Genomic DNA, 26,898 nt, shown 5'->3' on the forward strand with positions numbered 1-26,898 from the left:
TATCCTGTCCCTGAACCCTGTCCTGAAACCTTTACCTGAGCTGTCCCAGGGTACCCTTCCAGCTCCTTGGCCAAGGGGTTGGTTTCCATACCATCCTAGGTAACTAGAATTCTGTGTAGTATGTCATTGTACTGCTCTCTCTAGTTTCTCCTCTCAAGGTACTGTCATTGCAATAATATTGCTTAGATGATTTACTGACATATTTGATAGACTGATTTTCCTTCTTTGGAGAAAACGGTGTACGAATTGTATTTTTGCTTTGGCTAACATGAATTTAACTAGATAAACATTTAAACTCTTCCTGAGTCTGTGGTTATTTTAAATATTCAATTTACGACATTTCACCTTATACTAGCTTAACTAAAAGGTCCATTGACCAGAGGAAAGTACTTTTGATTTAGAAAGATATTAAAGAAAATGTTATGGTGAAGTAAATTGGAAGTATATCACACAAATTTACCACTGTGGCACTTTACCAGCTTACGTGAATGTGTGTTTATGGGCCCAGGTGAGTATGTGGATTGTGAGTGTCTCTAGCTGGTAACCCGCTGGATCACCATCCATAGCAAAATCACACCTATAGAGCACTTCCCCTGCCTAATCATGACAGCTCCGCCACACATTATAATCACACTCTCTAAGCTCAAAAACAACTTCCCATTTATTAACCCTGATCTTATAAAACTGCAAAATAACTTTTAACTCGGCACGCTTCACATCAGTGGTGTATTGAGGTCAATGCACACTCGCCCACATTGCCAACCATCCAAGTAAAAGACAAGCATGATTAACATAATACTTATTAGAAATTAGAATGCAAAAGCCATGTAAAAAGAGTTTATTTATATAATTTAGCAATAAACTGCGCACTCATACAGCGTCACATTTCTCCTCCAAAATGTATTCTTTCACTCCGACTCCGTGCATGCATTCAATTTTCATTTATTTCACGTTTCCTTTACTACTCGCGATTTACTTCCTGTCGGTTCTTGTGCAGCAGTGGATTCAGTGTTAAAGAAACGTCAGGTGATTTATAGCCTGACTCAGATTGGTATTCCGTGAAATCGTGTAGCCCCGCGCTCAATCCGAGCAGAGATCGGCTACTTCTGTCTGAGTTTATTCTCCATAGGCATTCGAAGAGCAGCGAATATACACGATCCAAAGGAGATACCAGATATTACACAACACCTGTTCCCACCTTCTCTTTAACTGGCTCGGCTCAAAGAGCCCAACCCCATTCCCTCCACACCCTATTAGCCACTCCCATAAATGCAATCACACCCTAAAAGCCCATGCAGCGTCCGCCTTCCTAGCCCGGTCCCGCCTCTTATTTCACTTCCAGGAGTCCAACCGTTCCCCGGAAACCCGCCTCCTCGCTGAAGGTCATCGACATTCATCTAAGCAGCGTCAACAGCATGGCGGCTGCAGGGAGGTTGACGAGAACAGCGTTGCGCACAGTCATGGCCATGCAGAGCCGGGCCTACTCGGACCAGGTATGATCTTTAGGGCACCAGCGGGGCTCAGGGAAGGGGACCCAAGAGGGTGTCAGTTCCGTAGCACGGCATGGGTGTAGGTGTGACCGGAGTGATGCGAGGGCAAAGGGTCAATATGATAGTTGTATTCTATGGGAGTGCAAGACTAATTAGAATATTTACAATTGCTTATGGATTAACCACTAACCTTGGGTTCTTGAGTAGCGTGCTGCTCAGTGTAAAGCGCTTTGACGGCTTGTGAGTGGAGGAGGAGCTATATATATTATGCATTTTGCAGTTGAGCTGTATGTAAGAGGACGAATCGGAACTGCTGAAAGAGTACACCTCAACATTTGGGAGCAGAAAAGCAAAGTTTAGAAGGATAGCGGCATAATCTTGCGGTCTAAACATGCGTATGTACATACACACAACCTTTTGTTCGATCTGTTTGAGATGGGTCTACGGCTCCAGTCAAAATGGTTATATTTCCATGAGACATGAATGTTGTAAGTTGTGCATTGAAAGTATTTTTTTTATGTACTTGCGTGCCAAAATTGTATTTTCTGACTGCAGCGTCGCCTTGGACATATCTACTAGTAAAGCACAAACAAGACAACCGAGCAAAAGGTGTGTTTGTACACTTTTGCTTCTCTGGGAAACCCTGAAGGTGCTTCTTGCTGTATAACTATTTGTGTATGCAGCATCTGATTCCACAGCAGTGATCTTCGGGGGATGGCATAACACCTTCATTAATCAGATGAACATGTCCAGGAGTTGCATTTTATTTGATGGATGAAAGAAAGCGTCATATTGAGTGGAATTTTAACTCTGCCTACTGATAATACCCAATGGCATTAGAGATTGCTCCACTCTCCGATTCAACCTTTTACCCCCTCCGCCAACCAGCTTTTTGGGCTAAAGTTTCAAAGTGTTCACTAGAGTATTTTATCATACATTTTGTGATTAGCATGACAATGTAGTGCCCTCAGCCTGGGTGTACATCTCACCACTTCTCTGCAGTATTTTCCTATGTAGCTTATAAACTGGTAGCTATCAATAAACAATTTCCACAGCATTTTCCAAAATACAAACGATAGAACAAAACAAGCATTGGCATAGCCAATAGGTCTCGCTTTTGGGACCTTATAAGTATTTAGTTATGCAGCAGAATACTCTTGGTGCAACAACACCAACTGTTGAATGGCTAAACACTTATAAGGTCCCAAATGCGAGACCTATTTGCTATGCCAATGCTTATTTTCATATGGAACTATTGCCTCAAAGTGCAGGTTATCTAAATACTTTAGATAAACTTACATGACAACTCTACCAACGCATTAACTGAAATGTATATATTATACAAATTTGTAAGTTACCGTTTTCTCATGAAAGAAGCCGTTCACAGCTGTGCTCGCATCTTAGGCTGCCATGTGCAAAAACACCAAAAAGAAACTGTCTTTTGGACAGCCGTAAAAGTAATTAATCAAATGCTGCTATTCCGCTCACAATTGTATAGTTAGCTAAAGATAATCACGGAGAGCGCTACCAGAACCAGCAAGCTTCGTTCGTTTGCTTTTTCCCATTATGTGACTGGACAGCAAGCGCTCTGGGCTCAAACTAACAACTGGATAAAATGAGACCCGTCACCGTGGTAAAACTAAGTACATGGGTACACAGTGTTAAAATGTAATGGGTCATCGAGTCTGAAATCACACAAGATATTTCCTGTTTGCATTTATTTATTACACACAGGGCCAACCTGTTGTCTCTTTATTGCTTCTAAAATTAACAGCGTGGAGTTTGCTTAAGAGCTCGGTAGTGATTTACTGGGTGTTTGTTAAATGCAGCTCAGCGCTGAGGTACAACCTTTGCATATGAAATATTCTGCCTCATAATGAGGTGGCAGATAAATGTGGTAAATTTAGCTTGTGAACCCAAGGTATCCTATCGAGGACAAGGGTGAGACGAAATAGCACAGAAAACAAAATCCTTACGAGACAAAAATGATTCTGAATGAGAATATAATCTGGAATCGTTAAAATATTTCACTGTGTTCATGGCTTTTCCACATTGAATTAATCGCCTGAGTAGTTGCTTAGACAGACGTACCACACCTGGCAAAGAGGACCAGTTGTTAGAGTAGTACAATTTCAAGCTTTACAAAGCAGAATGAGACTCATCCGTTAACCTTGTGGAAAATCTGATTTACAGGTGCTGAATTTCCTTTTTTTTTAAAGTGCAAAACAGCCTCGGTAATTTAAATGAAATCCAGGTACACGCTAACAAAATAATTTACTCATACGAAGGTAGATATACTCTTGTGGGTGATAGTGGACGTTCCCGTAGCGGCAGCAGCATAACGTTTGTGATCACCATTAAACTACCTTTGTGTGTATTCACAAATTCTTTTCTGACCCGAATTGGTAAGAGATTTATTTACTCCTGTTAGGAAACTGAGTAGACTTTGTAAGGTGGTAATGGAATTTTCTCTGGAAAAAAAAATGTCGTAGGTGAAGGGAACGGGGGTTCTTGAGGAAAAAGTTATTTCTCGATGTAAAATACGTAGTGCTTAATTTAAGCCGCTGGGGCCCACCCATACTCCTTCTAGGGAGCCAGACACTTATTTTTACGCATCAGACCTTTACTAAGAGCAAGAGAGGACAAGCACTGAAATACAAGCGCGGCTGCAAAAGTTAATTGTGAGGGGGGGGTAGGAGGTGAGCCCCCGAGTGGTGTGTGCGCTCTGGAGAGAGCAGTCTGCTCTTTTTGGAAGCACATACTCGTGCTTGTGGCGCGCCCCTGCACGCTCCTGCAAGGTGTATGCTGCCACAAGCACGAGTATGTGCTTCCAAAAAGAGCAAATGACAGCTAAAGGTCCTCCTATGCAGCGCATGCGCGCTGCTTAGGCGAGACCTAAAAAGGGCAACACAGGCCAGTCATTATCTCAACAGAAAATCATAGGTCCCCATAAGTGTGGAGTTTAAATGACCCTTGTAAATTTTGATGCACTGAGTGAGGAGGTGAGGCAGCGGGCAACTTAGGAGCATCCGGATCTAAGGAATCTACGGGAGCGATATATGTTGTGGTATGGGATCTACATTTAGCAAGGGTGAAATAGTTTGGACCAAAAAGCTATGGGGGTCCTAATTTGGTTAGTCTATAAAACAGTGTAGAAACGAAAGGTGAGTGGGTTGGACTTGTACCGTAGGGTGGAGACTTGGTGGGGAACTGATAGCCATGCCATTATGAAATCATCCCTGTTTTTAATAAGGTAGTTTGACAACTGTTCTAAAGCCATGTATCCTGTATCTTATGATGGCACTATTACAGTGGGCATTGCGGATTTTAGTGTTTGCTACCCACATAAAGCACACTGCCTTTCACCCCCCGTTTCTTGCTTTTAGAACTACTGATTTTAAACAGTAGGGAAAAAGCTTCCATTCATGTATATTTTTCCATATTTTTGGTGTTCAGCCCAGCACTGCAAGCCTTGGGTCATTATGCATGGTAGAACATGCTATGTCTTTAATTTTAGTCTGTGCTTCCTTCCAAAATAAGGTACCTCTAAGGCATCCCTACAAGGCATCGATAGGTGTGCCTTCTATTCCGAACCCTTTCCAACTATGGTTGGTGGAATTAGGGCAACATTTTCTTAAATCTTTCAGGTATAAGATGCCAAATTGTTATCACTGCAGTGGATAACTCGGTGTTTATAGATTATTTGTTTTTGTTGGTTGACATGTCCCTTCACAGTTTCCTATTGTCTTTCAGACATAACCCTACCTAGAGTGTCCTCTCACCATTTCATACACTTCCATTTCACCAGATTTCCTGGTTTTGACAGCAGTTTGCATAGTTGTACCAGTCAAACAAAGGAGATTACTAATCTTTCAAAGTCAGGTTTTATGCTGTTGCTGCTCGAGGACATGCCCCAGAGAAGTAACTATCGGAATGTTCCTGCATGTGATAATCCATCAAACTCTTCCAGCACTTGTAATTGTCTATCCTGCCTTATGTTAACATACTTAACTGATGTATGGTGCACTTAAAGGAAAAAAAATTAAGTGAATCATTCTATGATCTACCATTAGGTGATATGTTTAGCTTTTTTGGCAGCAGTAGGTCCTTTGTGCTTCTGTTATATTGGTATTCAAATCCTGAAACCGTGTGTCCTGATGCATGTGGTATTATCCACAATTTGATTATAGCATTGTACATACATGTCATCAGTCTCCCAGTGTGTGAGTTTACTAATAGTTGGGTAAGTAACTCTCATTCTGTTGGTTCCTCTGGGAATGACTGGTAAAGAGCCCTGGCTGAATGCCACTCTTATTAATGAATTAGCGTATGTTTTATTGTATTTGCTCATACCACCCCAAAAAAAAATCCTGAAATGCTAAAAATATTTCTCAGTAAACAACTCTCCCGTTGTATCTAAATTTCTGTTTCAGCTGCTGGATTACCATGACCATTTCCCTGTGTGAGTTTCTCTAGAAGGTCTAGTCACCTTTTGGTGAGTTAGAGTGGTTTAAAGTGAATTGAAAATAAAGGGAATATGGGGCAAGGTAGTGATTCGCTTTCACAAAAATAAAGGTCTGTGCAGTGATTTTCAGTGTGTTTTTAAAAAAAAATAAAAAATAAAAAACTGTTACAATTGTGTTTGCTTTTTTATTTTTCATTATGTCCAATAAATGACCCCAATCCAAGGAATCAAAGGGCTTCTTCGTGTTTGTTGCTAAAGCTCGGATTCCCAATTTCGTGAGGCAGCCTTGCATCACATTAAAAAAAACCTTCTAAACGTTTGTGCTGTTTCGGTATAAGACTGTATTGGTCTCAATCCACCAATTCACTGAGCACGGCCATTATCCCAATTGCTAGGATGTTGGCAAGTACCTTACCATTCGGGTTAAGACTGGAAAGTTGGCAGGTATGCCACATCTAGTGGTGTTAGACATACTTTCAATAGAGGGACCAATAAGGCGTCTCTTGTGTGGTATCCTACCTTTCATTTTGACGCCCCCACACATGGTCATGGCAGCTAGCCCAGAAAATATTTGACGGAGTAGTTAAAACTATTAAACAGAACTAAACGGTGTCAGGCAGAGTATTGAACATACAGAAAGTGACAGCTGCGTGCACACAATGCAAATATTGGGGAGCTGGACAAATGAGATTGAAATCTTGATTAAACTGTTGTCATTGCAAGGATCACCAGACTTCATGCGAAGGTTGAACTGATAATCTATGATGGGCGGTACACCTCTGTTTTGGGCATTCTCTCACTGGTCCCTTTCGAATCTGTTGATATGGAAATAAAGTTGGTGCAGGGACTATAGGGATCAAAATCCATTGTTGAAATCATCTTTGAGGTGAACCCCCAATAATTTATTTTGTTTCTTTCCCTTCTCCCCACTTGGTGCCATCTATGGGAATTTGTGATTTGTGAACGAAGGCACTTGAAGTGTAAGAATTAATATTGAGTGCATATTCCCTTGCAATTTCTTGTTTAAATGGGAATGAAGAAAACTGAGATGCTGTTCTTGTGCCGTGGATATGTTTTTCAACTTGGTATGAAAGGTTATTTATGACCTTTTAAACTCCCTACTTGGGTAGGAGAACCAGGAAGGTTTTTGGATTAATTCATACTGTGAAACATTTTATTTGTTTAAGGTTTTTTTTTTTTTTCTTTCCAGCTTGAATACACAATATATAAATTGCCCTCAATGAGGTTTGCTCATGATCATATTCAGCAGAATTATGTGAAAGCTAGTATTGTGCTTGTCACAGAAAGGCCCTTCCACCTTATTTTTATTTTTTTATATTACCTCCGTCAAATATTACATGACTCGGGCCTGTTATCCAGGATGGGGCGTTAAATTCTCATGTTTCTAGGTGAGGACCTTTTGAATCCACGGTATACTATGCCGGTCAGGCGGATTGCTATGCCCATGAACTTTGGGCATAGATGCAAAGGTTGCATTCTCATTTTTCTAACATAAGGAGCAGTATTAGGGGATTTGTAGGTTAAAGTTTCTTGCAGAGCGGCAGAAAATCCAATGCGGACTGTTGGCTCATAATAAACTGTTAGGTACTACTGTCAGTTTACGTTTCTAATACTAGCCTCTGCTAATGTTTGGCTCCTTTCAGTATAATAGCATTACATCTTTTGGTGTTTGTTAAAGACCTTTTAAAATATATAATTGCGGTTGTCTTTGACTTCTAGCAAAGCTGGGGAGCCCGCATGCATAATTTGACTCCAGAGTCTCCGGCAGGCTAGAAGTAGTCTCCATATCCCCCTGACCTTGTGAACAGTGGCCACAGACCCACATTCATACACCCAATCCACTGGCTAAAGTACTAAGCTTTAATGGCTTAGTGCAAACTAACCTGCCCAGGATTGTGTGGTGGGGCCTGCGTCTCTTTAGATGGTTCAGTCTGAAGTTCAATTAGCAGATTTAAAATTAATGTTTCATTGTAGTGGGATTTCTGTTCTGAACGGGCTTGGCAGTCCTCTGAAAATGGATTACTTTGAAGCACATACGATAACCGTTTTGTCAGATATTACAGTGCATGTGTTTTTATTATTTCCAGTTGGGAGAGCTTGGCAAAGGTGCTGGCAAGGGCGGAGGTGGTGGTGGAGCTATTCGAGAGGCTGGTGGTGCTTTTGGCAAAAAACAAGCTGCAGAAGAAGAAAGATATTTCAGGTAATCAATTTTACTTTAAGTTATTAAAAAGCAAGCTTTTGCAAAGCAAATGGTCTAGTCCTTATTTTACATTGAATTATTTTTAATTTTATGCAGTTGAATTCATATTTGCATACCCTTCAAAAGCTGCATCATGCACTTCCCGATGCAACCCTCTAATACACTAGGTCGTCACTAGAAGCTCCTTGAGTTGCACGCAAAGTCCTTGCTGTAGAATCTTAATATGTATTGTAAACTTAGGTGTGATAAGTAGGTTTGGTAGCTTACCTTTTCTAGGTAAGGTATTGTAGTTATGTTTGGGAGGTATGGTATATAGGTGTGGTATTTATGGCCGGTAGATAAGGTGGGTATGTATGATGAGTAGTTTCAGTATGGTCAGTAGCTTTCGTAGATCGGTATGGTAGGTCAAGTACCGTATGTAGCTTTGGCATGTATGGTAGATTAGATATATGTTGAGTATTGTATTTATTCTATGTTGGGTTACATGATTTGTAAATAGCATAGTTCTATTTCATGAATGGATTAGGCAGCAAGACACGAAGCCGTAAATACTCTATTAAAATGTCAGCAAAGCATATGCATCAAACACAGTGGGTTTCACTTGGAAGGTAGAGGTCACATTGCATCTGGTGATGCCCCATCACCAAAATCAAATGTGACACCCTCCAAAGGTAGCCTTGACGGAGAGCCATCCAATCTATAAAAAAACAAATGAAAGTCAGTTGCTGACCCCCAGTCCACATTATCTCTATACCAAACCTAAGCAGTACACTTGCATATATGTGTATGTCGTACGTTACACATTTCAGAACCCGGGGGAGGGGTCAATGTGCCACTGTCTTACACTTGTACTACCATGCGAGGCCTATAGCCGATTTAATTAACAGTGCTGAGATATACATGTGTTCCCATACACTGTAGCAACGATGGAGACTACACATTGATCATATATATTTTTTTTTGTAATGCTTGGCAGCTGCACTGCTAAATCAATAGGTGAATTTGCCTGCTGAAGGATGCAAGGAAGCTACCTTTCAGTCATAAGTTGGTCTTCTGTATTGGTTTACCCTCCCAAATAATCAAATACTGCCCTCCCACACGGAGGCAGAAAGACGGCGAAGCAATAAAACCACCATCAGGAAAGGGATCTCACTTTTATAAAAGACGCATCAAAAGACTGATTTCAGATTAAGGCATGGGGTTTTATTCATGCAGCACGCTCTAACAAAAAGGCTTTTCCAGATGTCAAATGAACAACATTCAAATGTACATAGAGATATGTATGTGCAAGCAATAATATCTCACTTGGAAGTAGGCAAATGCAGTTGTTAAATGCATGGAATGAAGTACAAGCAGATAATAATATGGACGTCTGCTACAAGAAATCAGAAAGATATATACACTAAGCAGATGATCATAACCACTGAAGTCTTGAATGTGCTCACAGACACTCGCACATCACAATGCCAGTACTCAAAAAGAACACATCCGGTTCTAGCCACTGAAGACTTGTATGTGCACCCAGATTCACTCACACATCACAATGTCAATCAAATATAAAACCCATCACCAACTGGAAACACTGCATCTTAGCCCACTCCAGACTTGGGGATTCACAGCCGGGGTTAAGAACCACAGTAAGCTGGGCTCTGCAACACCCCAGTTTCCAAGTCAACAAACCCCATTTTTATATTCTCAAAGCACTATAAAATTTCCGAGAGGCTTTCCTCTGCGCCAAGGAAACTTACTGGAGTTGGACACTCTTTGTGCAAGCATTCCAAAGTCAAGAGTTCTCATGTTCCTTCTGCACTCACGTGTTCCAGCCCTTATCTAAACAAAGCTTATGAATGTCTCAACCAGTACAGAAAATAATCTCCAAAACAACCTTGAACGCGAATAGCCTAAACATCTTGAGTAATTTGGAGGCCTGCCTGTGCGTATAGGTCAAGCTAGACGGTCCGAATTCAAGATGGCATGAGGGTATGTCAAAGTCAATAGTAAGAAATTCATAATACTACCCAATGTACAACATAATACACATTTGAGCACCACTGCTTATAACACTACACTCCAAGACCGAGACGTACATTCTTTCTCTTGCACATCCCATACGTTCTGTTCCTGGCAAGGCTGTCCTCTGTGAAAACGCCCCCACTCTAAAACTACAAAGACACAAAAGATCTTCATGGAAAAAAGGCACATGCAGGAAAAATAATGTTGTACATTCAAGCTAGGGTAAAGTAAAACACAAAGTCAATTAAAATAATGGTAGTCAAAGGTGGTCACGTATCTCAAAACATGGGAGTGCCTCGAGCGCTACATCTTCCCACAGCACTTTTTTCAGCCCCACTAAGTATGTTTACAATGTAACAGTGCGGAGAGCATGTACAGCATACCTTATACATTGTAGTATTTAAATTTCTGTTTATTATATCCAACCACTGTCTGAATTATTGTCTGGTGCTCTTACAAGTTAATTACAGAACAGCCCATACGTTGTTCACCTCAGAATAATACAATGCTGGGCCTGCATCAGTCATTATAACGTCACTGTCTGCTGTCAGAAAATTCTACTTTGTCTAGGGTACCAGTCTTCAGATCACCCTTTATATGACACATCAATAAAAACAAACTCACAATCTTACGCATGTACCGTGCAACCCACACACCCTGCAATTATAGCTCACCAAACTATACTTCTGGAGCCCTCCACAATCCTAAGCATCTATAGCCCAATCTATGGCTACCCGTGTATACAGATCACTGTCTAAAGGGCACTTCACTGCCATGTATGTGTGCCCATCAGAGCATACATAATCCATTTCACTAAGTCTATATCCCACCCCACTATATCACCCTCATCAACTCAGGATACAAGTGCATAAACTCTTCTAGCCCTCCTCCAACTGCCCCTGCTTAACATGGATATCCCAGCTTTTCCTGGACACCCCACACCCATCTGGTGGCCTAGAGCCCCTCGACTATATGCCCAGGACACTCCCCACTGCATTCCCAGAGCCCTTGGCTATCCTCCACCTGCTCATGATACCAGCATCTGCCTTGAATACAACACACAATCCACATTGCATTGAAGTAGTCAATATTTCACTACAGCTAAGAACAATCCAGATTTCAGTCTTCTTTGATATATTTTTGAACAAACAACCGCCACAATAGTACAGTGCCTTCTCTTGTACTTTCTGACCATGATATACAAGCCCTGCTCATCGATGCCTGAAGAATAAGAGGCCGAACTGACCCAACATCACTTGCTGATTTCTGCAGCATGTGCGTATACTCTGTTTCACCAACAGACTCCACTTCATCTTAAATAATTAAACCTGTTTCCTGACTGCTGCAGGCCTAGGAAATCAAAATTTTTGATTTAATAAAGGTTAGCCAACAGAAAAGATGAGAAGGGAATGAGATCGTGAGAGCGAGATACATAAATAAGTACATAGTGTTGTTCCTGCTGGAGACCTTTTCAGGCCGTAACTCGGACATGTATTCTTTTGTATACGAGATTTGATGCAGCAGTCATATTAAACTTATGAATGGGCAGTAATGGGCCACATTGAAGAGAATCCATAGAAGCTCCGAAGATAAAGAACATGCCGAAAAGAACAGGAGCCATGGATGTACATTCATCCTCAAATGTCTGAAAACTAAAGGATACTTTGACATCAGAGGTTACTTATTCCAGCATCCTGAGTGAAAAGCTTTGTGTGATCCTTGATAAGTGATATCAGTTAGCAGGCACCGGTGGGTGGATTACACAGAGCAGCTGGACGAGCGCATTCCACAGTTGGGCTAAAGGCTGGCCAACCATGGAAATTCAGATCCATGATTACGAAGGACCAGGCATCTAGGTGTAAAACCTTTCTTTATATTTTTCATATTTCCTCCCCAAACATTAATCACAAGTTCCATATAAATGTACAGATGATAAAGATGAATTTTAAATCAAAACAGATGTTCATTGTAGTATTTAATCACATAACTAGCGCAAGTATGCAACTGAAATACAGAAATCTGTGCGTTATAGCATAGCCCATGTAGATGAGCTCTCAAGAAAAATGGAAAGGGTGATAAAAGGAAAAAGCAGGGGAGCTGTTTTGGCTAAAGAAGAGCTAAGGGGGGAGGGGTTCTGTCCCCTTCCCAGCAGTCGAGCTCTCCTGGGCTGAATCTACGAATAAACTATACCTCCTACCAAAGGTTAACGCCAGATCCTCACTGGAACTGAAAATACACTTTGGCCCTGGAACTGGGAGACATCCGTGAAGATCAGCGCAAGCTACAGTATAGTGTAGGCCAATGAGGTGGAGCTGCAGGGCCTTGCCCCTATGGCTGCTTACTCATTGCAGATATCCTGAATAGAGTCTAGACCTTAGATGAGAGTGGCGAGGATGCAGATGGTCGTGCTCAGCTGAATAACTTGCACATGGTCAGTCTCCAGGAAGGTAGAGAGGGGATGGATGCAACTAGCTTAATTGACTCCTGACTTTGAACAGAAGCAGCTGCCAAGGGTCTATCAGCAAATGTTTGTAGAAGCTCGCGTCGTTCCCCCCCCCCCCCCCCCTCCTCCACTTGCCCCCTCGCCTACCTCCTCCTCCCTACCACCACCTGTCTGGGGGCCCTTTTTGTTGAGCACATACATTTCCGAAACCGTAACTTTTATTCTGCAGGGTGCTAGGGCGAAGGTACCCAATCTGATTCCTCCCAGCACTAATCTTATCGGGCTACTCTTTCACAGTCCAGAGACAAATGCCTCTTTCCTGGGCGTCAAGAGGGCGCTGTGAGCGATTGGACTCGGATAAACCTTGCTCATTTGGGCCCGTTTGTGAGTGGTGGTGGACAGTCAAACGCTTTTCTTCAAGGATGCTGTTGAAGCATGGGCATGACCACTAACACACCGAGGGCTGAAGGCTCCTCGACAAGTGACCATCCACTTTGGCTTTTCCTGAACCAGACTCTTGTCTCTGCGGTGCCGAAGGGTAGGACAGCAGTGTGCTGTGTATGCATTAAGATTGAGACCAGCTATGGAGAGCCACAGAACTGCCCTTGGATCAGCAGCTGTGTTGGGGAACTCGCCGGCCCACCACACCCCCCAAATCCCCTCCAGTGCTGACACTGGAGCCAGTTTCTCTGACTGAGCTTAATGAATTGCCCTTGAGAGACCTTTGTGCTTAGTTATTGTGATGCGCTGTTGTCTTAAATAGTGCTTCTATTCATGAGGGACCCCTAATACCCACGATAGTATCTCTTCGGCTCAACCTTCAGGCTCTGTTTTACTGTGCTGGCCCTGTCACGCCTTCATTGTTTATACCCCCCTAGATCTAACCTCCCAGGGCTCTGGATAGCGTGATAGATTTCCCTTTGTGAAATTCTCCTGACGGCAGCACACTCTCACTTCAAACCTTTGGAGCACTGGCTCTCTTCCATCAATCCCCAGTGCAAATAACACCAGGTGGTAAAGTGGACCTTTCTCCCTTTGAGATTTCAGTCTTCTTTGATATATTTTTGAACAAACAACCGCCACAATAGTACAGTGCCTTCTGTTGTACTTTCTGACCATGATATCCAGAGGAGGCCCTTGCTCACTCATAGGACACCCTTCATGCCTCACGCACTGGTGGGCATTAGTCTCCTTGTTTTTAGTGGTCTAAGGACCCGATGGTCTCTGCCCAGCACAGTATTTAGTTCAACCCCTTTTGCTGACTACATACCTCACCACGTCATTAATTACACCAATTCCCCAGGCATGTGGCAGCAGGGTCAACTGGGCAGACGATGCCACACCGACCTTTGTGGATTCCTTTTTTTTTCCCGGGCACGGGGCACATGCACTCTTATTACTTGGAATGTCAGAGGAACTGAGTCTCATACGAAACACCAGAGAAAACATGCTTATTTGAGGAGGGTGGGAGCTCATCTATTCTATCTCCTTGTGACAAAGCTTGATGTCCTGGAGGGAGACCAACTTGGGCACAAGTGGCGAGGCCAGTTAATTACTACCACTTTCTCATCCTATGCTAGAGATGTAGTCTGGAAGTGCCAGGCACCCTGTTTGTGTACGAGAGACTGGAGGACCATTGTAGTGTGTTTGTAAGAGGCCACCCTGGTTGTCTGTGGCCTGCCTCACTTTGACTCTCCCTTTTTTAAGGTTAGCTGGGTGGGTCACTTTCCATAGATACTAGGGGGAATTCTAACTGTGTCCTTTGTTTCCCTTGATAGAGCCAACCTTCCTGAGCGCCCTGTTGGTCCGCAGGGCCAAGGGCCGACACTCATGGATACACCCGTGTATTTTACAGACGCACCAAGACCTAAATATCCAAATCACAAAATTCTCTCCCCAGCTCACTATCTTCATGTATGATTAGATCAATTGGTGTCTTATTTCTCCTCCCTAGTGTCCAGCGGTAACCTATTGGGGCAAAACACCTTAAGCAGTTAGAGGACCCTCCCTTCAGGGTTATTATATTGAACTTCATTGTAAGGAACTTTACCAAAAACGTTACAGCAGCATCCTCCCCTCTGGCAGAGTGGGAGTTCTTTTAAGGTTCTGACTTGAGGATTGTGTCCAACAAGTCGTGGAAGATAGGCAGTCTCTCGATCTGGAGCTCCAGGGACTTAATCTTTACTTCAACTTGAAAGGGGCTCTTTGGTGGAGGGAACGCAGAGGGATGCCCTGGAAAAAGGCATGTGACTGTCTTTCTGTTTTAATTGTATGCCTGGATTGATCTTTCTGTTCCTTTAAGGCCCACGAGGAAGCCGATAATCCAAGTGGGCTCCTCATGTGGCTCATCCACCTTCACCACTCTGGGGATTCCTATACACACTAGGGGGACCGCATTAACTTAGAGGTTTGTACACCGGGCAAAATCAATGAAGCTTTTCGCTCTTACGATGCAATTCTAGATTACCAGATTGGAGGGCCTCCTGGGTTGGAAGCCTTGGAACGATGCATCTCCAACATTGACCAGCCGCAGTTGCTTGCGGAGCCTTTAGGTAGGGCTATGCGATCACTTCCCTTGTCCACCCCATTTTGAGCCTCCCACAGTCGATGGTGGGGCTGATACCCGCATCAAAGATGTTGATGCTCCCTACCTCCTGTACTACTTTGCGAACCTCCCAGGGATGGTCCTGAGAGGAAATCCAGGTTGTTGTACCCACGCCCCAACAGGGGTGTTCCACAACCTGGATTCCCTCCTATTGGGCTGTGGGAGATGCAGAGTATTACTATATAAACTGAAACTGCTGCTGACAGTGGGAAGTATGAGAGCACCCGATTTCTTCCATTACTACCTCTCAGCACAGTTCCAGTGGTAACATATTGGTTGGCGGGATATCACTAGAAAGAGACTGTCTATCGCATGCTCAAATTCAGGATGGCACTCTCCACAGCGCTTTATTCCCTGTGGTCCCACACTGTGGAACACATTCCCAGCTGTTCCAAACTACTCCGAATTGGCCGAACCGCAGCTTTCTACGTGCCATATGGCAATGTCTGTACACTCCACTTCTTTCACTCAATGGCATCCCTACATGACGGGGCACATCAACACACACGTTGCTATTGCCCTGGAGAGCTGCAGGCATCACTGCGATGGGAGACTTCTTTTCCAATGGGGCTTTAATGTCCTTCCAAGATCTGCAAACCCAGTATGGGTTACATGGAGATTGCTTCTTACTGTACAGCACCATTAAATGCATGCTACTCCAGCACTGGAATCCTTTAGCCAGACAGTCTCCCACTTCTCTATACATTAAACACCAGTGGGCATAGTCCATGCAACTTGGCTTTCCAAGACCTTCCAACGCGACCCTTCTACAGTATTAGCACAGCTAAGAGCTTAATGGAAGAATCACTGGGGCAGGTGTTTAATGATTCTGAATGGTTGCGATTCCTCGACTACCCCCTGTAAAATACCCAGGAGTGTCCGATTATAGTGCATACCGTTCCACTTTATACACAGTCTATCTAATATCCTCCATTCTCACCCCCCCATCCCCCTCCAACAGATTGCATTTGATGTATCCTACGGCTGAGGTCACTTGCCTGTGATGCTGGGCACCGCATGTTGATTTGCATGTAGTCTGTTCCTGCCCATTAGTGCAGTCGTTCTGGTGGGCGATGCATTGCGATATCGCACAGGCCATCAAGCGCACAGAGCTTACAGACGTCCACTATCTACAGGGATTGTTTCCTAGACCAAATCAAATGAAGACCACAACAAGATTTATGGATGTGTCCTTCCTCCTGGTTGAAAGAAGAAGTTATATGATGGGTGGGGGAGATTTATGGATGTGTCCTTCCTCCTGGTTGAAAGAAGAAGTTATATGATGGGTGGGGGAGAAAATCACAGTCTTCCATAGAGCAGAGAGGAATGCACAAGTTCTCCCATAGCGGAATATTGGGATGCAATTTTTCATGCCTATACGGAACACATTCAAAATACTAGACCCCCAATGAGGCGGTTGTCCTACTGTTTTTACTCCTGAAGCTTACCTCCCTGTTTTAGTCTATGGATTAGCGGAGTCCTAATGCCATCTACAAATTACTTCTTGGAGGCCCCCAAACTAGCCTCTTGCAATGACACTAAAGATCTGACCCTTACCTACTCAGCCGTGCAATGGGGATTGGTTTACCATGCTCACAACTTCTTCCTGCTGTGGGATGCAGCAGGAATGGGCAAGTTGTGTTGGTTATTACAGAGTTTAACAGGCCTGCCCAATTGTCAAGCCAGATTTGACACAGAATATTCTATAAAAGCCTTTTGAGGTGGAAATGTTTACCGCGGCACAAGGCACAACATTAATGCTCCATTATGATTTATGCATAATGCCAGTAATATGTTGTGTATTGCTTTCTTACACAACTAATAACAAATGTGTGTGTGTATGTGTGTGTATATATATATATATATATATATATATATATATATGTTTGGGAAGGCATAAGTAATTTCCATAGAAATTGTTTCTGAGGGACCTCGAGTAAATCCATCTGATTATTTTCCAAGCTTATCTAGGTTTTAGTTTTAGGAGTCCAAATAACTTACGAGATGCTGTTTAAGATCCCTCTCCAATATAACTTCACTTTTTGCATGCATCACTCCTATGTATTAGGCCACTGGCTAGGCTATTGCATGCTTTATCCTACAGCCACAGTCTGAAAAGCTTCAGCGGTGCTCTATATTTTCTGAGGATTCTTTGCTGTATAAAGGTTATTTCGAACTTCGCTTAGATGTTGAAGTTGGTATCCTGTACACTTCTTTTATTTATTTTTTTTATTTATTTTTTTTAAACTTTTTTTTTGTTATTTAACCAAAGCATAACTGTTACTGCTTCCTCCAGTTCTCAAGCATTAGACCTTCCGAAAGTTGTTTTCAGTAACCGGAAGATGTAGGGGCAGGGAGCCCAATACCTGTCCAGTAATATTTTCATTTATTCCTTCAGAATAGCATGTATCTGCTTTCTTTACAAGATTGCTGCTTGTATTTGAATTTTAAATGCTCAAAATTCCATTCTAGACCTGTTCTAACCAACCAGGTACAAAACCTAAAGTGCTATAAATTCATGATTTGTCCAAACTTGCTTGCTCTTTCAATTGCTCCTTTTTTGCCACCTAAACTGACTCCCCTTTTTATCATTGGAACAGCTGTTTTTCTTCTTTTAAATGATGGGTGTCTGCATTCTTCTGTGCTTCAATGCCTGCTTTTGCTCCCTCTGCATGCCCCTATTGTAGCATTTTCAAATTCCAAGGTATATTTTTGACAGCACCGGCCTCTGAAGTGGGGCATGACCCTTTTTCATGTGTAACATTTGTGCTTTCATTCGTCATTGCCTTGCTACTTGAATGCTGCAAAATAATCGTTTTCAGTTGTTGCCGCTTGTCCCTAGGGACAAATGCTCTGCATTCTTGGCGTTTTTGCTATGCTGCTTTAATTTTCGTTAAACCATCGTATTGCTGCCCATATATTCATTGGCCGCCTGCATTGGCTGTCCATAGGTGGAACCCACTGCCGCCACCATCTTCTTTTGTGCTTCCCCTTTGGGGACACCCTCTTTATCAGTTAATGTTCTTTGACTTTGCTCACATGTCTTAAGCACCCTTTCCTGATCTGCCCCCCTCACCCTCCGTCGAACTTCATCAGTGTGTTCAGTTTGCTTCTTCGTTCTTCAGAACACACAGAGCACTGTGCAAAAACAGCCTTCCATTGATTTATCAGTTGCTGAAACTAGAGGGGGGGGGGGGGGTTTCTGTGAGATCACATACATTATACAGTGTTCAAGCATATCCATTAAGCCAGTTCACACACAAGGACAGTTTGGCTTCACCTCCAGAGAGGCATTTCTTTCACATCTTCTCCTTATTACTCCAAGTCATGACTGTACGGTCAACTGTATTATAGGGTTTATTGCCTTACTAATAACTTGTACTAACTACTACTTGTAGTATAGACCAATAGCGCCTAATGATGTATCTCATTGTGTGCACATTTTAAAGGACATGATTTCAAACTGGGAACTGCTTACTTGACGTGCGTCCCGCCCATCTTCCTGTACTCAAGACAGTATTCAAATCATCAAAGTTTAAGGCCACCCTCTGACTGTGGCAGCCAAATTGCACAAATGTCTCATGAATGTTCAGTGATGCATGAGCAAAAGTGCTCAATCTCAACAGAAATGGGACTGAGATTGTATGCTCCTTTAATCCCCAGGAGTTTATTTTAACTTTTCATAACTGGCCCAGTCCCAATGAAAGTGGGTGGGGGGGGGGGGGGGGGGGGAGGGGGGGAAACTGGAACAAATATTGAATCTACACTATCCTTGTTAGCTTAGGTATCCTAGGTGGTTAAATCTGGTCTTTCCCAACTACACATCCTGAGACGTGCGTTATCTTTTTGGCCGGCTGACATCATCCAAATTTTGAATGTAATTGTCCTCTCATTAAGACAGCTGCAATATCCTTTACCTAGGTGTACCCTCTTACTTGATCAGTTGATCAGAATTATGGTAGTACAATTTCCCCACCAACTTCTGTCAATTCTTATGAATTCATGAAAGCCGTAAATCCGCAATAAGGCAAAGGCCTATACTATGGGTGCATGTTTATGACTTTCTTTAACAAGTATTGGGCCCCTATTTAGGTCTGGCGTTAACCAAGACCTTATTGGTTTTATAAAAATTAGCTCATTATCTCTCAGTTGGCTTCTCTGTGAGTGACCGCATTCTGTTCTTTCGCAAGGAGCATGTCGGAACAAAGTAGTTTTGTTCAGTGCATACTGTGGCGATGTGTGATGTTTGAGACTTTTTTTTTTTTTTTTTTTTTTAGCCTTTGCCAATGTTTACGAGTGCCTAGCAGCTCCCACGACTAACATTTTACAAAAACCATATCAAAAAAAGCTACGCACTGACATAACCAAAAGGCTGACCACCAATGTCCTACCTATATTCTTTGCCAATGCTTATTTATTTTCATGTTTCGTATAATTTAGCTGTAACTGGTTACATTTTTTTTTTTTTGTTTTTTTTTCATTATGTATATTTTTGGGAAATACTAGCCTGCATAAACGCATATTACTAAAATATGCTTCAAAGAAATGGTACCTAAAATGTCAGTCGTTTTAGAATGTTTTTTTTTTTCCCTGTTGCATTTTTTTTTTTTTATGGAAATTTTATTGTGAAAGCAAATAATCCTTAATCTTGCTTTCAAGGTTTTGCATAGATTTCCATCTAATCAGAGAGCATCCTGGAAGCATTATTACATAGACTCTGCCTCATCTTGTAAAATTTTCTAAACATGTACACATTTATACTGAAACCACTGTCAATAGTGCAGTCTGAACTTAGTGCTCACCCTAATAATAATAAAGGCTTTGTATTAGTGAACCATAAATGCAAGTTCGAACAGCATTAACATATGGACACAAATATTACCTTAACCGCAGACAATGCACTTCCCTCTTCAATAATGTAGTACTGTAATCTGGCAGCGAAAGGGTCAGAGGGTTGGGCCTACTTGTCCCAAAGACAAAATAAACATAAAAATGTGTTGTCCTTGGTCCCAAATAGTATGTCCTGGGTGTCGGGCTTTAGGAATTCCGCACCCCCTGGACCTGGACACTCTGCCTCTAATATGAAATTCTTCACTATTAGTTGCCAAGCCACTCTTCCAAACCTAGTCTAAAAAAAAATGTGTTACCAAGTTTCCTCACCTAGCAGAGGGTTGCAGTGCCACCTCACCAGCTAACCAATATATCCAGTTATATAACCTTGTCTCGGTTATTGAAAAGAGGAAGTCTGTCTACACACCTGGGTGCTGCACCCATCCAAGTACCAGTAAGCCAAGGCCCTGTTGTGTTAGTCGTAACAAGTAATGCTGGGGAGTTCTACAAATTTGGCAGATCGAGCAAAGAACAGGGATAGGTGTTTATTAATTTGTGTGGTGTTTACGTTCTCTGTACTCTATTTGTCTTTACTCGTATTTACATTTTTATCAAGTATTCTATTCATATATGCTAAAGCAGGTTAGTTTAATATAATCCTGTTATTGTAACATCCTGTTCTGTATTCTATGCAAGTACTGAAAAGTCACTTCTCTACGCTTTTTTGTGTATAGCCCAACTGAAGGGGTGCGTGGGACCAGTTTTGGTTTCTTTTTTTGCAGAGACAACTCTGTATTTGCTTGTCTTGGAAAATCTCTCAAGTTGCGTTGCCTGGTTGTGTTCCTTACAATGATTTCCAGTAGTCTTTGTGCTCTTAGAATAGTTAACGATTCTTATAGAACCCTTAGAACTGATTACACACCTTGGAGACCTGAACTTTGACCTAGAAGACCACTCCGACCCCAACTTGCGCACTTATTGAAGACCTTGGAAGCCTGAACCTCACCCAATGAGTGACTGGACCTACCTTTGTCACCAGACCTCTACTGGACCCTATTTTCTTCAACTTGGGCAATATCCAAATTGATGGGCCCATACCGTTTCCATGGACAGACCATGCCCTCATCAAGTTTAGCATCCATGTCCCAGTCCAATGCACACGCACCACCACACAACCAACTTGCTGTAACTTGAACAGCCCTGACTAGGACACCGCTCAGCACCCACTGACCCAAACACAGCAACCCCCCCCCCCCCCAAATTCATAAAGAATTTCAACAAGTTGATCATATCCTGTGGTGAAACCCTGGCCCCGCTCGAACACCACACAATACAACAAGATCCAGACCCTAGGCCTGTTGGTACAGGGAGGAACTCTGACAAACACCACTGCAAACAATTGATGCGCACATGGACATTGAGCAAGGACAATGCAGAGAAGAGTACACTCCCATCTGCCCTGAGATGCTACTACAAAATGATTCAGACCACCAAAAAACGTTTCTCTGGCAGACCACATCAAAGCCAGCACCAACAGAAACAAAAATCTTGCCATTGTGAAAGATTTTACTTCCACACTGGCCTTCTCCAACTCAATCACTCCCTTGCAGGACTTCTGGAACAATCTCTCTCAATTCGTCAGCACTAAAATCATTGCCATTTACAACAACGTCTGACTGGAAAGACCTTGCCAAACGCCTCCCAATTTTATGCAAAGAACCAAGACTAACCACATGGCATATCATAGCCCCAGAAGAAACGCTGCCATCATGTTTATCGACTGAGGGGCCCCATTAGGGCCCCTGCTCCCACTATGCTTATTTCAGCAGACTACAACCCATTAGCACCATGCTCCCACCTGTTTACATCGTCTGCGACCTTCTCCGATGCTTGGAAACTTGCAACTGTCCTCGTTGCAGAATCTATCTCTGCACCCCCAGGTACGCTCACACAGTGGACCAATCTCCTTGCTACTATTACCTACCAAGGTCTTGGAGAAAATGATCAATGGACACCACAGACTACCTCCACAACCAACAACTACTTGACACCACTCAGTCATGTTTCAAACCCAGCCACAGCATGTAAACTGTCCTATGTGCTGCCATGGATGACATCTGCTTGACTCTTGTCTGATGCTGCAGAAAGCTACACGAAGGTGAAGGTTGTTGTCTCATCTGTCCAGCTTCCCACCCCATCCTAATCAATTGCCTACATGAACTCCGAATCAAAGGACACACTCCGATGGATCTGCTCCTTCCTGACTGGAAGGACCTAGTGAGTCAGCCAGACCCGTACACCTCGGAGCCCTTATGTGCAGAGTTTCGCTAGGATACTCCCTGAGCCCGACCATCTTCAACACCTACGTGATAACTCAAATCTGCATCATCCCTCTCACGAGATCTGTGTATTATCCTATGCCGATCTGAAACTCCCCCCCCCCCCCCCCCCCCCCCCCACCCCCCACAGACAGGATGCCCAGTACTCCGAACAAGTGTTCAATGCCTGCATGACTGAAATTTCTCACTGGATGTAGACCACTTGTCTAAAGCTGAACACCGTCCAGACCGAAATTGTGATCCTTTGGAGGAGCACATCTCCGTGGGACTGACATTTCCCCCGTTCCCCCCCCCCCCCCCCCCCCCCCCCCCCGCCTCCCTCACCAACCACGCAAAGAACATTTGGTTCATCATCTGCAGCAAACTCAACATGACTGCCAGTCAGTGCTATCACAGCCACATGCTTCCATGCCCTGAAGATGCTGAGGAAGAATTTTAAAGGGCTTCTAATCGGCACCTGCAAAAGTCATGCATGTCCTCATCACAAGCAAGCTGGATTACAGGAACACCCGCTCTGCTGGAATTACCGAACCCTCTAGAAGGCTGCAGACTATTCAGAACTTGGTCTCCGGAATCACTCTCGACCTCCTATGCCGCACTCAACACCCCACACCTGCAGGAGCTCTACGGTCTCCCCATTCAGAAACCAACACCATTCAAACTCCTCACCCACACTTAGAAAGGCACTGCTTCACACTGGCCCAGCATACATCAACAATTGCATCTGCTTTCACAAACCTTCCAGACACCTCTGCGTGTCTGCACTCTTGCACAAATCCCATGCATTTTAAAAACCAGATCTGGTAGCCGAACCTTCTCCGACAATGCTCCTAAAGCATGGAACGATGTGCCACTACACACACTTGTTGAATTCCTCAAAGCTGAAGACTTACCTTTTTGAGTACTCGCCCTAGGTGGGCCTATACTCTCACCTCCTCAGTGCCGTGATACCATCCTGGGTGATAGTGCACTCTATAAACCTGCATAACCGAACACTAGGTACTCCTAAAGAACAGTTCTTCTTTATTTTAAGACCTCGAAATTACCACTACATTGAGGTCAGCACTTAAGTAGGTGTAATGGTTCAAGTAAGAGGTGGTATTGGGAGGATAATTAGGGTTAGGATAATGGTAGTGGTATATTTAGGCAAAGTGGCTACGGTTTGAATAGGTTTGGACTTGAAATAGGGGTATGTTAGAAGCAATGTTGGCTTTAAGATTAGGGGTAGTGAGAGTGCAGGGTTAGTCTTAGTGTTATTGTAGGGTTAGGTTTGCTATTACGGTAAGGCTTAGTCTAGATAAAAATTAGCGCAAGTCTGTTTTTATAGTTGGATTTGTCAGTTACGTGCATGAAAGCTTGTTAGTTTATTCACTGTAGTAGTGTTCTCAGGAAAGGAAATTTCGATGTAGCGGTATGCCCAAATCATTTGTGAAATGGCTTAAAACTAATTATGCAGACGTGCAGGTGATTTTTACCTCTGGCTGTGGATCAATTTAGTTAAAAAGCTGCAGCCTTTCGTCTATAGCACAACATATGCTGGTTTATAAATTGTCATTTGTAACTGCATCACCAAACCTTTATTTCGAAAACAATCCTAAAGGTCCTTACATCTATATAACCTAGATAGCCGACAGAGCCAAATGGTAAAGATCGGAGGGCTTTTACAGGATTTATAGCTGCTTTATTCTTTAAGCAGGCCTGGGTAGGTTGTCCCAGAGTTTAAGACGTTTAACATCCAGGTTAATAAACAAGACATTTGATATATTTGTGTGTACACTTAAACTTTTCATGCCGTATATACCAGAGATGGCAAGTTTAGTGTTGCGCTAAAACAGTAAATTTAGCTCCCAGCATTCTCCCACTTTCAAACTTGAGAAAGCCGCTTAAAAAGTAAGCAACAGAATGGCACCTGTTTAACCCCCACCATAATTATCCACATAACTGGACACACACAGAACATTGACTTCTTCCATGCCAAATATATAGCCCCTTGTTCTGTTGAATCAGTTTGTGTTCACCTTTTGGAAGGCGGATTTTGGTATTTGGATGTAAGGAGATTTGTTGCAGACTCTTACCCTTCTCTCGGCTGACTGATTTTAACCCAATGCTGCAGAGTAATTATGAGAAAGGGCAGTCGGATCATAGTACCAGCTATGCTTCATATTATTCTGCAAGACGTTTTCCAAATGTGCATGGGGCTAAATAAAGGCCATTGTGCAATATCGTTGACTTAAATGCCTTTTAGATAGTCCCTTACTTCCTTCTCCAAAGCTTTCTCTGGATGGATAAAGACCTAAGCCGTGGTAGCGGGAGATATTCAAATACACATCTAGTTTCTCATAATACTTCCTGCCCTCAGCAGAGTGTACTATTTTTATTTTATTTATTTACTTTTAATTTTTTTTTTACGGTCTGGTAGAGAGAGCGTTCTCTAGCCAATTATCTTCAGAAAGAACCATCCGGAGTACAAGCAAAGAGTACATGTTTTGATTGGGCAGAAGTTGGGTTCTTTCACAAAAAGGTGCTTGAACTCCAGACTGCTGTAATGGTTTAGTTTATTTATCCAGCCACATGAGCTTGAACTTTCTGGGACGCACACATGATAGTGCAATGTTATTAAACTGTCTTGGACAGCTCGATAATTTATGGTGTTTTTTCTCTGTTAGCAGCACAGATGAGAGGATGGCAGTCATTAACCTACATGTATTTTTAGGCCTGGCACCTGACCTTTTAACCTATACCACTATTATTATTCTACAGTTCTTTGCTTCCACACACACACATACATATCCATTGCCATACTATCTACTTGTAATGCTCTGCATTATAATTTTTTTTTTTTTTTATTCAAACCTATTGGCAGTGACAATGCTTGTTTTATAATATCAAATGCGCTCTGTATGCATATTGATAATTGAACATGTTTGGAATGGGTCCACTGGTACAGAACCAGAAGGGTGCCTTTACCCTGACTGCTGTTTGTGCCGGCGGCAATGCAGGAGGAGTCACAGACTACCCCGACCCCATGCGGGCTGTGACAGTGAGGCAAAGGGGTGTGCTTTGTGTGGTGGTTGTGCAATCAATAGAGAAGAGGGCATAAGCACAGAGGAAGGTAGTGGAGTAGAAGGTATAAGCGTGCACAGCTATCCAGTTCAGTTTGAAGCTGCGCCTGTGTCATCTTTGGACAAGCTGTTGTCCATTCTCATTGATGACCTACAAAAGCTATGAGCGTGCTGGAGAGTGAGGATTGAGTCATTGGTGGTAAAAGTGGCAGAGTAGTTAGGGCTCCACGGGAGTATGGCGGTAGGAACAGGTATAGGAGAGTGCGGAGGAGTGCCTGATGCACCATCGTAAGGGTCCTGTTCAACCATGCGAGTCTGCTAAAGTAAAATTGATTACTTGTAGTTCTCGCATGACTACCTATTCTTCCCGCGCCCTTCTTAGCTCACCCCTTACCGTGTAAGCCTTTTCTTTCATAGGAGGAAGCATGGAGTATTTGAATACGACCCATAGTTTTAATACAAGTTCCTCTTCCAAAATTGGCTAGTAGTACTGTAATATGCCTTGCTGTCACGTAGCGCCCTTGTGGTGGTCAGCCGTTTCAGTGTGTGGAATCAGATGAGCGAAACCTGCACTGCTGTTGCCTTTGTAATCGTTTTGTTCGCACAGATTCTTGTACTTCAGTGTGTGTGTGTGTGTGTGTGTGTGTGTGTGTGTGTTTTTAAATGTATATGAGGAATGCTTGAAATGCTGCAGCTAGTATGTGCTTTCGTGTTGTCTGTTTGCGAGGAAAGCTTGCACTTTTGGGTGTGCTGTATTTGTGCTGCGTGTGTCAGAGAAGCATCGTTAAAAGTAATCATCCGGAAACTGTGCGTTATCCATGCTTATGTTTTGATAGAAATCTGCATTTTACATGCTCCACGTCTAAGTTGTGTTTGAATGAAAACGAGCATGGCGGGGCATCCCTTGGCAGTTGGTTTGTGCCGAGGTTTGGTGTGATTTGGGTTCAGCATGGAGGAATTCAGTTATCAATGCTTAGAACGCACAAGTCGCAGAGTAAATTTGAGGAAGCTGGTTAAAAATGTATGCAACAAAACTAGTAGGATTAACCCTGCACCAAAAACTAAATCATTTGCTGATGTCTTTAATTGGTTGGAGTCTGTAAAGTACTGTTTTCGAGGATCAGGAATTCCTGAAAAGCTTTACTGTCTGTCTTTTGTTCTAAGGGAAAAAGAAAGAGAGCAGCTTGCCTTTTTGAAGAAACATCACCACGAAGAAATAGATCATCACAAGAACGAGATTGAACGACTGCACAAAGAGATTGACCGCCATAAGTCCAAGTTGAAGAAGCTGGATCATGATGACTAAGTAGTAAAACTGTTTTGAAGCCTGGCCGAGTACACTGGTTCTACTGTACATTATTAAAACAGGCTTATATTAAAAATACCAATGTCATTATGCACACGAGTCTGGCTATCGTTTTTTAATTTTT

General features: G+C 42.9%; 1 protein-coding gene across 1 annotated transcript; it reads left to right on the forward strand.

The window, feature by feature from the left end:
* The first annotated feature begins 1,310 nt into the window (after positions 1 to 1,310).
* On the forward strand, positions 1,311 to 26,868 carry ATP5IF1 (ATP synthase inhibitory factor subunit 1). The gene is made up of 3 exons (XM_085647587.1): positions 1,311 to 1,493; positions 8,064 to 8,176; positions 26,633 to 26,868. The coding sequence occupies exons 1-3, from the start codon at positions 1,416 to 1,418 to the stop codon at positions 26,772 to 26,774; spliced, it is 333 nt and encodes a 110-aa protein (XP_085503713.1). The 5' UTR covers positions 1,311 to 1,415; the 3' UTR covers positions 26,775 to 26,868.
* The last annotated feature ends 30 nt before the right edge of the window (positions 26,869 to 26,898 follow it).

Source organism: Triturus cristatus, chromosome 3_2 (assembly GCF_964204655.1).
Source record: "Triturus cristatus chromosome 3_2, aTriCri1.1, whole genome shotgun sequence".
Classification (NCBI taxonomy): Eukaryota; Metazoa; Chordata; class Amphibia; order Caudata; family Salamandridae; genus Triturus; species Triturus cristatus.

Coding starts and splice junctions, on each gene's coding strand:
- ATP5IF1 (XM_085647587.1), top strand. CDS start 1,416: ATGGCGGCTGCAGGGAGGTTGACGAGAACAGCGTTGCGCACAGTCATG. Junction 1,494..8,063: donor GCCGGGCCTACTCGGACCAG/GTATGATCTTTA, acceptor TATTATTTCCAG/TTGGGAGAGCTTGGCAAAGG. Junction 8,177..26,632: donor GAAGAAGAAAGATATTTCAG/GTAATCAATTTT, acceptor TTTTGTTCTAAG/GGAAAAAGAAAGAGAGCAGC.